Below are 16548 nucleotides of genomic sequence, written 5' to 3' on the forward strand. Positions count from 1 at the left end.
CGTTGTGCTTGTTGGTGAACAGTCATCAAGTGCGATTTTCTTTGCATTTCTGCAACGCCAATAAGCGCAATTGGATGGAAAGGTTCATCTGTAATTTCATTTCTTTCAACGGGAAACCGAGCAGAGGTGTCACACGGCAGATACGGCACAGCACGTGCCGGTGGAATGTGAGTTGGCGGCCAGCTGGGCTTGAATCACGCTGCCTCTTTGGTTTCTTTAAGCTTTGTACAAATCGAAGTACGCCATCTTTTACGACACCGTTGTTGAACGTTACACTCCGTAATAGGACCTCAAAATGTAGATGTTGTCGATGTATTTAACATCACCTATTGAGTGTGAGGGTATCCCGATTCGGATTTGAGTGGATGTTCGTTTCAAACTGAAATGAGTTATTTGACAGAATGGCAGTCCCTTGAATGATATACAGTGCAGTTCAATTCATGTATTTTTTCAAGTCAATTCATTTGAATTTGATGGATATAGCTCGCTTTACACATGGCGATCACACGCCTCACTTATTCAATACACTGATATAATATATTACTAGTGCTGCGTTCATTGGAATGAACATTTTCAAGTTATTTTGTGGGGTGCCTCCAGAAATTACTTTTGCATTATTTTGGTGACTAAGATATAAATGCAAAAAAATGGAAAAATAATGAGTTCAAGATTGTGTGATTTGTGCCACAAGTAGCGTTTAGGAAAAGAAAGTCATTGACTTCCTTGTATTGAGTAAAACAACTGAAAACAAGATTTAACTTGATACTGGCAAGTGAGTTGAACTTCGAATTAGGCCCTTGAAATTGTTTTTTTTTGTGAGTTTGTGTTTTTGAATGAGTGCAAATGTTTTGGCATAAGTTGTCAATTGTGTATACATCGATTAGAATTTTGCTCACTCCTCCTCCCGACTCAAGCAGGAGTCACATCTGGCTCCGTTTCTGGAGCTGCCCGATGAAGGTCAAAGTTCATCTTTCCGGCTTAGGGCCGACGTCAAGGCGGCAGAGGTCAGCGTCTTGACGCGTCGGCTTCCTCTTGCCCTTGGCCTTGAGCCGATCAATAAGAGCGCGTTCTCTGTTTGCCTCAGCCGAACAATCAATTACTGTAGCTCTGGCCGGCTAGTTGCTAACCAGCTAGTCGCCGTGTGACACCAACCGATGCTGTTTTGTTTGGAGCGGCCTTCCAAGTCCTTCCACCACAGTCCCATTCGGTGCATTTCAAGTCCCAGAGCAATTATGCACATGACTACACTCGGAGCCCGAAGAACACTGCGAGTGTTTATCGGCAGCCAAAGAGTCCGACGCAGCTGCCCGTCCGTCCTCTGCTTTCATTCCCAAGTCAAGACGCAATGTCGTTGTGTTCCTTTTACATTTCCGATTATGCTGACATCACCGTTCTACGCTGGATCATTTGCAAGTACCATATAAATCAAATAAGGTCACCAAAATACACAGTCTTATGCGCCTCAAAGTGCAACCAAAATGCATTCACCGGCATTGCTTGACTTCCAATGCTACATTTCCCTGTTGAGCTCGGTTACAATTGAAACCATTTGTTCCAGAATCCAAACTGTCGCCACCGTCAAACCTTTATTAAATGTACGGGCAATATTTTTATTTTGTGATTCTCAACTTGGACGATGGGCCAGTAACTTAATAATAACTGTCCCACAACTATGAAATGAATGTGATCCAAGTTACAAACAGCTGACATTCCGGTCACCGTCTTCATTTGGCGCGCAAATATCACAAACAGACGCGAGTCACGTTGGAGCAACATTAAAGTCATCAAGCCAGCGACAACGCAGCAAAAACAGATTGTAGCAACCTGCCAAAATAACAGAACTAACAATTCATAGAGTAAGACTTATTTCAAATGAATGAACATTTTGCTCAGACTCCAAATGATACAACTTTCTCCCACTGTATTAGAAAGAGCTCTCGATACGATGCAGTGCAACTTCAACCACAAGAATACAATCAAAACTGATCATTTTTATACGAAAAAAAGCAGATTTTTTGTTTTTGTTTTGTGCTGGATCACTTAACGCCTTCCTTATGTTGCGTCGATGTACAGCACCGATAAATGTGTTGTAATGTAAAGCGCCAAGCTGATGTTGTAACCGGTGCGCTGCGCCACTGTTCTGCAAATGAGCCGTGGCTGACATGCTCTTTAAATCCTTAAGTGCTCCCCTGATTTGTTAACGGAGTCCCGTAATCCCACGATAAAACGCTCTGTGCTGCTGCCTAATTCATTAATCTGGAGTTCACTGTGTCGATTTGACTTTCTTTCAACGATTGGGGGGGGGGGGATTTATTACACCTTGAACTAGTTGCCGGCCAATTGCAGTTAAGTAATCCCACATATGCTAATTAGCCTCCACATTTTCATTTGGACCAAAATCATTTATTTTGGTCAAAGATGAACGTCATCTACTCTATGCGGGTTGAAGAAAATGTTGCCGTGAATTGGATGGCCAGTAACTACTGTGGTTTATTAACGGGTAATTTGCCTAACTAGATTACTCCTGAGCAAACAACTCATACTTGCTAATGTTCCTCTTCTGAAATCAAAAGTCAGTCGTTAGTATGTAAATGTTAAACATCGTCTGCGTACGCTCGTCCACGTGTGATTATTCATGTCTCTCGGAAGACTTGATTAAATATTCCTCGTACCCTCGGCGCGGCGGAACAAATGAAGCACGGCGGCCTCCTAACAGGAGCTGACATGTCTTTTAAATAATGTTTATTTATCCGCGGTAACATTTACCAGCCTTTTGCGTGGTCCCGCGTGGCCCGCATTGTCACCGCCCGCGGGCCCGGCGCTAGTTCTTCAAGCTTTACGTGCTAAAACTTTGCTAAAACTTTCAAGAGCGAAAGTCGACGTCTTCGATTTGAGTCCCGTGGAGTTGCCGCACTTGTAAGCCGCAAATGCTGCATGCCAACCGAATCAAACGTAAAGGTATTAAGGTATGCCAGTAAGCTCCACTGCAGTCTGAGACGTAAAAAGGAATACATGAATACATGAGCGTTAACCATCTGCATGGAGATACATTATTCACCGCGTCCGCCCGTCCTGGGCGTCCACGCTAGCGATGTTATTATACTTCAATTAATACAAAGTATACTTTTACCATTGCAAAACTCCACAGTAAGATTTCACTTTCAGAGAATGTCAGCCCCACTCGAGGTCAAAGGTATAATTTTGGCGCGTCGAAAGCCGTATATAAAAAAGCACACGGGCTGCAGCCGCCAGTCGAGCGGGAAGTCGCCCGTTTGCCGAGCGAGCGAACGTCCGACGACCTCCTTCTCCTGTCGGGGAAAGTCAACTAGAAGAGGATTTCCAGCCCAATTGGCAGGTTGGAGTTTGATTGAGTGTTTGTTTGTGGTCAAACTAACTTTCTCTCGTTTGGCTCCTGCATGTTTTCAGAGCTCTGTAATATTTGTGTTGTTGTTGTTGTTGTTGTATTTCAACTGCATTTTACGGCAGATCTTCCAGATTTGTGTATAACCTGGAGCCACACGCAAGAGGAGAGTTCATCTCCTTGTCAGTGTTGTTTGCTTCCAGGGAAGTAAGTTTCAGCCGCACGTCGCGCGACATTACAGCCCGGGCGATGCGACTCAAATGTCAGCAGCGGCGTAGTTCACTTGTTAATAATCGGGCCCGTATTTGCTTTGCAATCATTTCAATGCCTAATACGCCATTTTCATAAATGTTGCTCTAATGAAGTGAGTCCGCCGCGCTTATGAATACGCATGAAGAGCCAGACAAAGGGAGTAGGAGTCATTTGAATAGTTACATTAGAGTTGTACATAATTTCTCTCTATTAAATATGCTAAGCTGTTGTCTTCCCCCCCCCCCCCCCCCCCCTTCCCCTCGATGTGTTCATACGCATACGACACGCGTAAGACAAACAGATATGACAGCGCCCTCTTGCTAAATGGCATTAATAAACATCAGAAGAGTCTGAGGGCGTTTGGGTTCAAGGCAGTGGAAGACCTCAAAGGTAAAATTGCATTTGAGCTTTTTGGGAGATATTTGCCGTACTTTCCTGTTTTGAGCAGTGAACTCGCATGTCACAACGCAGGGAGCAAAGTCGGGTGGTTCAATTTTCCGTGCAAGAGAATACATGTTATTCAATAGAACTGTTTTCCATGTACAGATCAGTTAAATGTGAATTACTGGCAACGTTAGTGTCCTATACAGAAACTTTTTACAGCATTCAGAAAAATAAATCCCTCAAAATATGACTTCATGCCATTTATTTCTATTTAGATTCAAAAATAAAAGCAAAGCAAAACAATATTCTGAAATGTTTTTTTTGTTGTTTTTTTTTATGAACTGTTATATAGAGACTTACTGTGTCGCATTGTATGCCATCTGAATATTTATTCGAATGTGCGGATTAAAACATCAATCATTTTAGACATTCTTTGTTCAGTCATGAAGTATACTTAATAACCATAAAAATACAATTTGTTATTAGTAAGTTAAAAAAAAGGAAAACCCTACAAATACAATCCTAGGATTATTGTGCAGGCATATTAAATAATAAATAGTAATAATCTAAAAATATAATCTATATAATATTTGTTTATAGGGAAATTATATATATATATATATGTGTGTGTGTGTGTGTGCGTGTGTGTGTGTTCTATCTATCTATCTATCTGAACATTAGACTATTTAATTCATCCATCCATCCATTTTCTGAGCCGCTTATCCTCACAAGGGTCGCGGGAGCTATTCAATTCATAAATAGTCAAATAATGTCAGAACAAACTAAATGAACTTTGTTCCCATTATTTAGCAACAATAGTAAATGTTAAATACACCCCCCCCCCCCAAAAAAAAAACAAAAAAACCAAAACAATCTATTAAATATGAAAATATCACCTTGTTTAGGATGATAGCTGTTTAAACTCTATAGTTTGAGGCCACATAAGAAATGATATGCAAGAGGTATATTTGAATATTTATGACAGAATCCATCAGCTGTTTGGACTGCTGCATTAATGAATTGCCTGAGGGGAGGCTTACGGTCCAAATAACGAGCGCGGGGCATTAATGCTGCCCGCCCGCCCGATGTTTGGATAAAGTAACTCGTGTTCGACTCGCTGCTAACTTTCTGTGGTTTTATTACAATGACACACACACACACACGCAAATAAAACAAGTCCTCCATTTTAAATGAGGCAACATTGGTAAAAGCGTTTGTGGCTAAATTGTAAAACCGGAATGAATATGCAAGCGGGAAAGCCGGTTGAAGGGTCCAAATCAACTCCTACACTAAAAGAAAAAAAGCATTAGCATGCCTTGGAAACACGAGACCTTGACTGTGAACAAGAGCCATCCTCGCACACTTTGGAATGTCATTTGTATGCACAATGTGAGACGTGAGGCCAGACGATGTGAGGGTGCAAGTGGGGGCGTTTTTGCTGGCAGGTGGAGCGAGCTCTCAGTGGCTGAAATGGAAGTTGGAACACATCAAGGAGTTACTGTGAATTTGCCCCCCCCCAAAAAAAAACGTACAGTGCAAAACGTGCACCTTCAAATGTTGAATGTTTTGAAAAAGCCGCTTCTATCATTTGGTTTTGCTCGATTTTTGTTTTGAATCCAGAAAGACAAAAAAGACAGAAAGGAAAAACTAAAACAAAAATTAGAATGATTCATAATTATTTATGTGAAACTATAAAATGTCTCTCTCTCTCTCTCGCTCATATATTCATATATATATATATATATATATATATATATATATATATATATATATATATATATATATATAGAATTTTGTTTTTTTATATAAATGGAGGAAATGGAATTCGGGGGGGAATGCTAAATTGACATTCCTTTGTATCGTGGGACATCCAATAAAGTCATATCATTTTGGAATTGAACCATAGCTTCCTTCAATAAGAAAATGCAAATAAAAGACGTCAGGTCGGATGTCAGCAAATGTCTTGAGTTCTAAAAGACAAATTCAATTCAATAAGAGTATTGAGATGTTTCTTTGCCTTTTTGCTCCCGTGATGTGAGACCAACATTTGATACGCTGGCCCCCCCCCCCCCCGTATCGGCAATTTACATGTACGCTGGCTTACGAATGAGTTCGCCTCTCACTTCTCGCCTTTGTCTTTCATTTGTAAAATAACATGTCGCCCAATTGGAAAGAGAAAATACAATTCTTTCAAATCATATAGCAAGTCCATCCTATATTACATTGAGATTTTAAAAAATGGAATAAATACGTGTGTACTCTGCGTGTGTAATATACAATTTATTTTATGTGTTTTAATATGCATATTAGATTTGATTCAACTTTATTGTCATGACAAAGAAGCAGTAAACTGCAGTTTGATATTGCTCAAAGTTAATAATAATAGCTACTTTTAATGACATTTCGCCACGATTTTGGGGTCACGCTACTTCGGCATTTGCCTATTTTGCCTAATTTGCCAGCGTGAAACTGTAGAACTGGAATTTGAATTTATTGTGACAAAGTAAAGCGACTCGCCCCTCAGTACAATATGAGCAATGTAATTAGGTAGATATGAATGATAGGATTTTATTACCAAAATACTGTACAGTCTTATTTTGATGGGCATGTAAAATGCACTTTTTTAGGGGGTTTCACTGTATTACAGATAAAAAACATATATTTTTTTTAAAAATCCCAAAAATCTGTTACAAAATACAAGAAAAATACAAACAATTCCTTTTAAAAAGCAATATATATATATATATATATATATATATATATATATATATATATATATATATATATATATATATATATATATATATAGGAAAACTCAGTCAAAAAGGCAAATATTTACTCTCTTTTTTTATGCTAACTAAAAGAAGACTAAATTCTCAAAAAAAACAACAAAAAAAAACCTACGTTGATGCTTTGCGGTACAGTTGAGCTGCACTGTTAAACTGTTCGTGGTTCTGCGCTAATGAAAGTGTTGATTTCCAAATGTTTGTTTGGTGACCTGCGTTTCCTTTTTTTGTTTTGTGGAGCGCGGGACGCAGGAGCCCACCCTACGCGCCGGGCTCTCTGAATTATGCATGGTGATGACACCGTGATGGAGTCCTCTGAATTGTAAATCCCTACAATTATACAGCCCATTGTCTATTCATGATTTCAGTAACCAATGGGGAATTATGTAAAACTATCTCCAAAGAGGACGGCGGCCCGTAATGCGACTTGCCATAGTGTTCATGCAATGCAAATACGCCGGCCGTATGAAGGTATTTAAATTGGGCCTGACCTGCGTGTCGTGTGGGATTAGGACGCATTTGGGAGATGAGCTATGATAACTGCCGACACGCACTCGCGGGCAATGAGGGAGCGGATCCTCGTGAACTTCAAACGGGCCAGCTTAGCTGCCCTGTGCGCCGTAGTGGAAGCATCTTTGTGCTTATTGACGGACCTTGAAAGCTGTAAGAAATAAAAGCCATACCGTAATGCAAATGTTTGCATTTGTCATCAGAAAAGGCAAGTTTCCCATAGATTTCTGCCCTCCTGTCACCTCCACGACTGAATCATCCACAGAGTCGATAAATATGAAAAGATCAATTTGTTTCATTTCAGACGTGCGTTTCATGTAAATATGAAACTACTTGCTAGATTTGAGCTGAGATTTGATCGCACAAACCGCAGATGTGTTCACCGCTCGGCTACCGTGCTGCCCCAGCAATTAAACAAAAAAAATCCCATGGAAACTCTAAGATGGGAACAGATTTTTGAATGAAGCGTCCTGTGGGAAGTTTATTGGCTGTTCCAAAAAAAAAAAGTTGAAGTTTACTGTCAAGCTAAATCTAAAAGTAGGAGAATTACAAGTTGTGTATTTAAAACAAACACGTAGCTTAGCCTTGAGTCATTAGCTTGACGCTAATGCTAACACAAAATGTGACACACAAATATACTCTTTTAATTTACTGATATTTGAACACAAACAGTGCAGCAATGCATTTAGACATTCAATATAGGAGTACTCACCTTCACGTATTCTTTATCCTCTGAAAGGAGCGGCCATTCAGTTTGATGCAAAGTGTGACAGAAATTGTTGAATTATTTGTAATTCCATTCAATGATGTCTTTACTATGTGTTTTACGCCGCTTGAAGTTTGACCTGAAAATATTTTCCAGACACACGTGGGGGGTGGCCGGTCGTACTGTACATATTAAAGACACAGTGAAGACAGTCCTTTTCTACGATCACTCATCTACCTTAATATTCGTCCAAATTTCGCCAAGGATAAATAATGTATGCCTTTGAGTATTGTCATTAGGTTAGGTAACTTTATTTGTACCCAAGGGTAAATTAGGTATATTATTATATTGTCTGTCCACATGTGTTGCTGCATCACTCCTGTCCAAGTATTCGTTTCTTAAAGAGTTATACCTATCGCAACGTCGATGCTAGTTTTGTTTGCCCATCTGTGGCATTTTGCATTGTGTGCTCGCATTAAGCCGGCAGACAGCTCTGCACTTGTGCACTTGTCTTTGCTTTTGCATTTAGTTTTCCAGTAAAGTTCAACTGGGAGTGGCAATAAACAGCTTGAAGCAAGCACTCGGCCTCCTTTTTTGGAAAGTTTCCCGTCGTTCCTGCACTTCCGCTTCCTCCTCCTCCTCCTCCTGTCCTGCAGTTTGGTCACCCCGTGTCTCAGCTCATCCTCTATTCTCCCCCTCGCCGCCTCGCGTCAGGTATTTGTTTAGGAATCTCTCGGTGGAAATTACACTCCATCTCCGGCGCTCCCTATCAACACACAATTATCACGGGCAATCATGCAGAACAGTGTTCAATTCAGGTGGAACTCCCACTCTGATGACACGGCGGAGTGGAAGGCTGCATGCCGCACACCGGCATTAGAAGCTGTGGGCGTAGTACGCGGAGAGAGAGAGAGAGAGAGAGAGAGAGAGAGAGAGAGAGAGAGAGAGAGAGAGAGAGAGAGAGAGAGAGAGAGAGAGAGAGAGAGAGAGAGAGAGAAAGAGAGAGAGAGAGAGAGAGAGAGAGAAAGAGAGAGAGAAAGAGAGAGAGAGAGAGAGAGAGAGAGAGAGAGGGAGAGGGAGAGAGAGAGGCTTTTTTTTCTTTTTTAATCTTATTAGGATTTCATTCAAACCAGGAAGTGAAGCAGATAAGGAATATCACCCCCAGGAGACTTTTTTTTTTTTTTTCCCCCCTCCAGGTAGACCCAAACTAATCATGTGATCATATCTTACGTTGTATTAGCATCTGGCAACCTTGGCATTGCGATTTTCTTGTGACCTGCGCACGTCCTCTCCTTTGTATTAGGTCGCCGGTCCAAACATTGTTTTGGATGCCTTCATCACTGGCATCCAGCGAACCTTAAGGGTTTCGTAGCCTTCCGCATATATATAGCAACATTATCAGAAAATACACATTTTCCTGAGCGGCGTGATTCTGCGCTGAGGCGGCTAAGAACCAACGTTGGTAATTTGGTGGCCCAGCACAGCCTGGCATATCTAAAAGGAGGTCTGCGCCGCCGTTGGGAGCGATCACAGCCGACTTCAAAGCTGTCCGATGGCAGCGGCTCCTCCCATTCCCTTTAAATGTGGCGCGCTAGTTGCACAGACCATTAACGTTGACTTCTGATTTCAGAACTAGCTGCGCATCAATTTGTTGTGTATTTGTAATACAATGATGAGGCGGTGAAATATTTTACCGCTGTATGGTTTCAGCCATCTGAGGGAAACTGTACCAAGAATGTGGCCCACAACCAAAACGGGTTTATCACCCCTGGTTTAGTTCAGTTAGTTTAGTTACGTGTCAGGTTTGCCGCAGGTTACGGTAGTATATTCCCTTTCACTAACTAAGCCTAACCCTTTGCCGCAAACCCGGTTTGGATTAGTTTTAGCATGTTTTAATGAAGAAAAATGTGAAGAACTTCAATGTGGCTCCCCAACAACGTTGATTTTTGTTGTTTTTTGTCATGTTGTTTTTTTGACACCCGTGGACTATATACATCCTCTATGGATTCTGGAGGTGTGAACACCGCATTATATATAAAAACAAAATCAAATATGTTGCTAAGCTGGAAAAGAGCCACACAGTCGATTGAGACACATGAGATTCAGTGGCGGCGTCCGTTCATTCCCGATCAAATGCTCCATTCATGAGTGAAATTAGCATCCGTCTGTCAGCCGGGAGGTGTGAATTCTTTCATCTTGTGATGAGATGCATAACACCGCATGCGCTCCACACGGAGCAAAACCAAAAAAACCAAAAAAAGAGGGCGTCTGCCTCGCTCTTTAGGGTTTGGGGGATGCGGGTGAGGCTCAGATGGGACGGCACTGCCCTCTTGTGGCCATGTGGAGACATTGCCCCTCATTTTCTCCCCCCATCCTTCCATTTTGCACACATCTTGCAAGTCCTCACATAAATTCTATACAATATTGTATGATATCATTCTTTTCTTTATTTTTGACTAAATATGGCAATACTTTTTGCAAGCAAGTACTGACTTCACTTTACAATCAAACTAATATTATAAACGTTTTATAAAGTTTATTTAATAGGCAATGATGATGTTATAACAGCTTTGCTAATCATTAATATAAGTTATAAATAACAACAAAAATTTTGGGGGGCGTGGTTATTCACTGTGAGATGCTGCCATTACAGAAAAAGATTTTTAAAAAGAAAAAAAAAGCAATACAACAGTAAATATGGCGAGCAATGAGCGAATGACCTTCATAAAGCGAGAACGCTGTACTGTGCAAAAATCTTGGGTCGCCACTCACCTCCAGCTTTGTTGTTTTTTTTTTCCACAGCAGCCATTCTGAAGAATAAGAATAAGAATAAGAATGATAGTAATTTAAAATATTGTAATAGCACAGTCATAATTTACACATTTTCAATGTTCATGATTTATGATCACTTAGTCATATTTAATCAAAATCCTTTTAAAAACATTATATATGTAAAAGTATTTATTTTACAATAAACAAAACTCCTATTTAAAATACATAAATTTGCCATTTATGAATTGAACGAATTGAAAAATGACGTTTCAGGAAAATAAACCCGGAATTATAGGACTCTTGATAATGTAACTGCTCTGTGGGCCAAATTAAAGATCGACGCCATACTTTGCGCACCATGTTATAGATTGTTGTCATGTGAGTTGAGGAATGAGCTATTACATTTTTATAAGTAGCACTTGGGTCATTGTAGCATGCTAGCTAAAACATTTGCACAGTACTCTAGCTCATTAACTCTTGAAGGACGTATTCCGGTTTGCTGGCGTTTCCTTTTCGATTCCCCAGAGTTAGTGATAGTGGATCTTGACGGTTCGGCCAATCAGGAGGAAGAGGAGGCCGGCCAGCAGAGAGAAGAAGATGCCGACGGGAGCGAACATGAACGAGAGGCCGTAGTAGAGGGTCAAGTGGAAGTCTGGACACACGTTGGAACGTTGGTAATTCACATAGACGTCCACCGCGTCCAACACCTCGATCCAAAGTACGTACATCACCACCACGCACAGCAGGAAGAAACCTAATAAAGATAAGGATTGCGTCACACGCACTTTACAGCGCAGTGAAAACGTCATTGTTGGAAAGCGTGCAACACCTGTTGTAAAAATACCACAGCACTTGATCAAAAGAACACCGTGCCACCAGTGGGCCATAGCCACTGTGGTAGTTTCATGGAATGGGGTTGCTTTTTCACTTAAGGACCTGGATATCTTGTTGCAATTTCCATCCGAAGTCGTCTACCAGAAAGTCCTGCAGGCAAACTTCTGGCCACTAGTTCGCGCCTTCATGCTCAAGCGCTCTTGGGTAACGCAGCAAGACCATGACCCGAAACATACAGACAAGTCCACCTCTCAACGGCTCAACAAAAATGGAGGTTTTGGAGTGACCAAGTCAAGGTCCGGACATAAATCCAACTGAGATGCCAACCCTAATCCCCCAATATTACTGCGACAAATATGCAAAGAAAACTGAACTGAGGAGGGAAAATACATTTTCACGGCACTGTTGAGAGAGCCACGGAATCCAGTTGAAAGTCTCACCCGATGCCAGGAAGAAGCCACCTCCCGTTTTGTACAGGCAGTGGCTAGCGAAGGGAGCCGCGCAGATGATGAAAAAGCCGGCGAGCACCACGGCCGCCACGCCGATGAGCATGAAGATGCTCCAGAAGCCTCTGTAGACTGGGAAGAAAGCACTTATTGCACATGGATCCGCCATACGCTCACACAATGAAAGAGTTCAGGGGAAGACACTTACTTATGGCGGATTCATAGGCCGTGGCGTTGTGGGTGTGGTGGGACACCGGGAATGGGAAGAGGTAGGAGTGCATGCAGACTTTGGAGTGAGGCTGATTTGCTGAGGAGGAAATGACCCTCAGCCAACAAAATGATGACAACCGCTATCGAAAATAGATCAGTTACTGCAGCCAATTATTGTTATCTATTCTTTTATGTAACTAATATAACGTATTAACAGGAAACAGTAATAGAATATAGATTTGTTTTTACTCCTTATTTTCCTCTTTGTATTTTTATTTGACTTTATTGACCTTTTTATTGTATTCTGTGCTAATTAGACATTATTTTGTCATACATGTTTCATAATTTTGTGCATTACTGTAGTAATATAAGAATTTTGAATGACCATATGCGTGGATGTTGGAAATGAAATGTAAGTTACTTATTTGTCATGTAATTAATATTGTTGATGAATTGTTGATCAGTCCTTTAATCCTCCCAACTCTCACGTTTCAGTCTCGCACAATTCACGAGTGTCATTCCAGACTGCAGTAACCACGGCTCATGTTGTCAAATGAGTCCCATTCATTCCGATGGCGCTTTTCCAATTTTACACCAAGTCTGTCTTACTGAACCAAAGTGCCCATAGCAGGTCTTCTTCTTGCACGTCGCCTGCAAACGAACACCTCCAGAAGAAGCCCTCATGGTACAAAGCGACCCCACTGGTAACGTTCTGTTCTGGCATATCTCCACGCTGGAGGAAAAAACCAAAAAAAAACCAAGGGAGATATGTTCAGTGGCCTCACAGAAGAGGGGCTTGAGGGCCATGGCGGGCACGTGTGCGACCAGCGTTTCTCCATTTTGATGATTGGGATTTTGTTTTCTTGTGAAAGTAAATTAAATAAACGCTTGCTTGACACTGTCAGAGGGGTATTCATTGACCAATATATTTCAATTATTGCGGTTGTTGAGAGCCGATGCTGATGATATTTTGACCTCGGCCAACCGCAACGACAATAATAAACGTATCGTCCGATTCATACGTCGAAATTGAGCATTATTGTTCTTTGCGAGGCAGAATTAGGAAAAAGCCCTTGGCTCTCAATAGATTGCGCAGGTGTTCGTAATTTAAATTTAGTAACAAAAAGACAGCTGTGGCTATGGGTGTATTACAGTATATCCCCCTCTTTATATATCGCATGGCAATCATCGAAAGCAAAAGCAAGATCTAAAGCGACTTGTGTTCTGGCTGGTGATATTTAATCCGACATCATTCCTCCGCTGGGACCGTCGCTATTTGTTTTTCTATCGTGCTGAAAGCTTCGCATAGCTGCACACACACTCGACTGTGAGGGCGATTACACGAAGAAGTCCCACAGCGTAGCCATGCCTCGCTGCCATGACGAGGTGAACCCACTCGGAATGGGACCGACAGGCAAACACGGCTGAGCCTCCGAAGTTGGAAACAATCTGTCGAGCGATGCCGATGACTCCCAAGTTGTTCCGATTTTTTCCCCATAGGATAAAATGTAAATGCAGAAATAATCTGTTCCAGCCGTACTATTGTGCACATTGAAATCAGAATTTTCGCACTAAAATCTGAACGAATCTTAGAATATCACGCTAATCTGTTCTGGGAAGTGCTGAAACTGGAATTTGGATTCCATTCGATTCAATTGGATTCAATGGGGGGGGATTTTAAAATTTAAAAAATATTTTTGTTTTTTTTGTTTTTTAAAATCTGCTAATAGGTGAATCCACAGGTGTGGGACCGTGAGTATCCGTGAGTCCACTGTAGTAATAATAAAATTAAATAGAACGTAAAGAATGTAAATAAAGGTGTAGAGATAGGGGTAGGAGTGATTCAGTTTTTACTTCTTGCTGCTCCTTTTCGAAGATGTACAATTGAACTTGATTTTGATCTTCTTCTATTTTGATTTTGTATGTTTTGTTGTCCTTTTTTGATATCCCTTTCACATGTTAAAACCATTTTTTAATCCAATCAATCAATTAAAACTGTCCGTCATGATTCATACGGTGCGACTCGTTCTTGTATGCGTGACTTGTCCACCGGGGGCAGTATAATGCAGTCATGCAGCCACAAATGAAGAAGAACTACTGTGAGTGACTCAGTAAGCTGAAGTATTAGTTTTTCAGAGATGATAAATCATATATTCCTGTGGGCATTGTTATATTGTCTGTCTTTATGTGTTGATGTGACATTTCTGTTCGCTGATGTGTTGCTTGAAGTGTTAATGACACGACCAAATTTGGCTGCACAAATCTGCATTGTTTTTTAGCATTATGTTAAGCAGACTTTCCTAAGGCAAAGCTATGTGGTTGTTTCGGCTTTAAAATAGGTATAAATCATCAGAAGAATATGTGTTCGCTACTTCAACAGCGACACATCTGAGCAATTCGACATTTGAATCGCATCTTCCACGTTTGTCCAATTGCAAACTGTTGGACTTTTAGGGGGCATTCAACTTTGGAAAAACACAACAGAGCAATTCACCTGGCGATCTGCGTTCCTTTATCACCTACCTCCGCAGCGGTGCGGTCATTGTCAGAAGGCGGACGGCAGCTCTCCGAGGCCAGCAGCCAGTAATCGGTTCCGAAGGACAGCAGGATGAAGACCACTGCCAGGGCCCCGAAGAGTCCGGCAAAGAACAACGCCACGCTGAGCTTCATGGCTGGGCACGGGGAGGGGGGGGCGGGAGGTGGGTGTCAATAAAGTTTCGATGGTTCGGACAGCACGCTCGGTCAACTAACAGCAGCGGACGCAGGTGATAACGTTGAGGCGCTGGGGCACATCCACACCGCCGTGTCAAGCAGGTCTATGTAACACCGTTGACTGTTTTGTGCACATGACTCCTCTCTGGACACCCCCTGCCCTCCCATCACGCAGCCTATGTGCTATTTTGAGGTCTGAGTGAAGGCGGCTGCTGCCCAAGCACTCCAACTGCTGCGGGAGTGTGGGGCGACTGGAACCAGCGGCAACTGGACACCCAGAATGGCACGGGAATGTCAGGGTGAGACCGTAAGGACACGACATTCTGTCCCACCAGCACACCGCATGTGATATACGTACAGTCTAATATTGCTATCAATGGGGAAACCAGGTGTAGGGGTGCTGGGATTCATTTTAGGCAATGAGAAAAAAAATATATGATATTCCTATTTCCAAGGGCTATTTTTGAACAATACATGTTCTTTATAGTTCCAAACTTCTGCAAACTTGGCCACCAGAGAAAAATGCAAGTCTCAGCCTGACAGCAATTGAGAACTAATGATCTCGATTCTTGAGTATATATTGGCATAATATAGCCTCAGATATTATTGAGTCATCCGTCAATCCGTGTTGAGGGTGAAAGGCACGTGACGACGTGAACCGACTGGCCTGCTGGCTCACTAGCGTCTACGGGGAAAATTTAGCAGTGAACCTACATGTAGACGCGTGGCTAATTTACACACCAATGTGACCGAACCACACCCAACACTTGCTGTTTCACTTAAGTATGACTGAAAGATAACCAGCTGATCAACCAGTTAACATTATCCCCAGGCACATGCACAGACATTTTTGCGGGGCAGGTGCTCAAGGGCAAAAGAATGGCCACGCATCACCGAAACACAAATAAATACATATAATTAGGGAAAATACAGTATGTATTACTTATTTATGTTTGTTAACACAATCAACACAGTCAATAAATCAAATCTTAACAAAGGAGGTGAAGGGAAGCTGGACTACAGTCGATATAAAAAGTCTACACATGGCAGGTTTTTGTGATGCACAAAAATGAGACCAAGATAAATATTTCAAAACTTTTTTTCCACTTTTAGTTCACCTATGACCTGTACAGCTCAATAAAAAATACATATTTTAGAGAGGGTAAGTACAAATAAACAACTGAGATAACATTGTTGCACAAGTACGCACACCCTCTTATAAGTAGGGATGTGGGTGTGTTCAGAATTAAGCAGTCACATTCAAACTCGTGTTAAATGGGAGTCACCACACAACTACCGCCATTTAACGCGCCTCTGATTAATCCCAAATGAATCTCAGCTGTTCTAGTAAGCCTTTCCTGACATTTTTTGTCATCACATCACACAACACAAGCCATGGTCCACAGAGAGCTTCCACAGCATTAAAGGTGTCTCATTGTTTCAAAGGTATGAGTCAGAAGAAGGGTACCCAAAAAAATCCAAATCATCAATGTAATTTGCATAATTCACTCAAGGACTCATACAAATTCCCGTCAGATATCAAACCACTGGGTGGAATTGATGACAGAGGGTATT

General features: G+C 41.6%; 1 protein-coding gene across 3 annotated transcripts; it reads right to left on the reverse strand.

The window, feature by feature from the left end:
* Window positions 1–10840: 10840 nt before the first annotated feature.
* Window positions 10841–15152, reverse strand: tmem182a (transmembrane protein 182a). 3 transcript variants are annotated; one of them, XM_061792936.1, is made up of 6 exons: window positions 15013–15152; window positions 14785–14933; window positions 12871–12994; window positions 12260–12358; window positions 12046–12183; window positions 10841–11525 (listed from the first exon to the last, which is right to left on the reverse strand). In XM_061792936.1, the coding sequence occupies exons 2-6, from the start codon at window positions 14929–14931 to the stop codon at window positions 11299–11301; spliced, it is 735 nt and encodes a 244-aa protein (XP_061648920.1). In that variant the 5' UTR covers window positions 14932–14933; window positions 15013–15152; the 3' UTR covers window positions 10841–11298. The 3 variants fall into 3 exon arrangements, with proteins under 3 accessions (XP_061648920.1, XP_061648921.1, XP_061648919.1); XM_061792937.1 differs by having other exon boundaries at window positions 10841–11423; window positions 11498–11525; window positions 14785–15126; XM_061792935.1 differs by having other exon boundaries at window positions 14785–15120.
* Window positions 15153–16548: the final 1396 nt, after the last annotated feature.

This window comes from Phyllopteryx taeniolatus, chromosome 12, assembly GCF_024500385.1.
Source record: "Phyllopteryx taeniolatus isolate TA_2022b chromosome 12, UOR_Ptae_1.2, whole genome shotgun sequence".
Classification (NCBI taxonomy): Eukaryota; Metazoa; Chordata; class Actinopteri; order Syngnathiformes; family Syngnathidae; genus Phyllopteryx; species Phyllopteryx taeniolatus.

What these genes read in the sequence shown, in the direction of transcription:
- tmem182a (XM_061792936.1), bottom strand. Translation starts at nt 14,931, where the DNA reads ATGAAGCTCAGCGTGGCGTTGTTCTTTGCCGGACTCTTCGGGGCCCTG. An exon ending in GCTATGGGCACTTTGGTTCA is followed by an intron (nt 12,359 to 12,870) that starts GTAAGACAGACT and finishes TTTCCTCCTCAG; the next exon opens with CAAATCAGCCTCACTCCAAA. An exon ending in TGGCTTCTTCCTGGCATCGG is followed by an intron (nt 11,526 to 12,045) that starts GTGAGACTTTCA and finishes TATCTTTATTAG; the next exon opens with GTTTCTTCCTGCTGTGCGTG.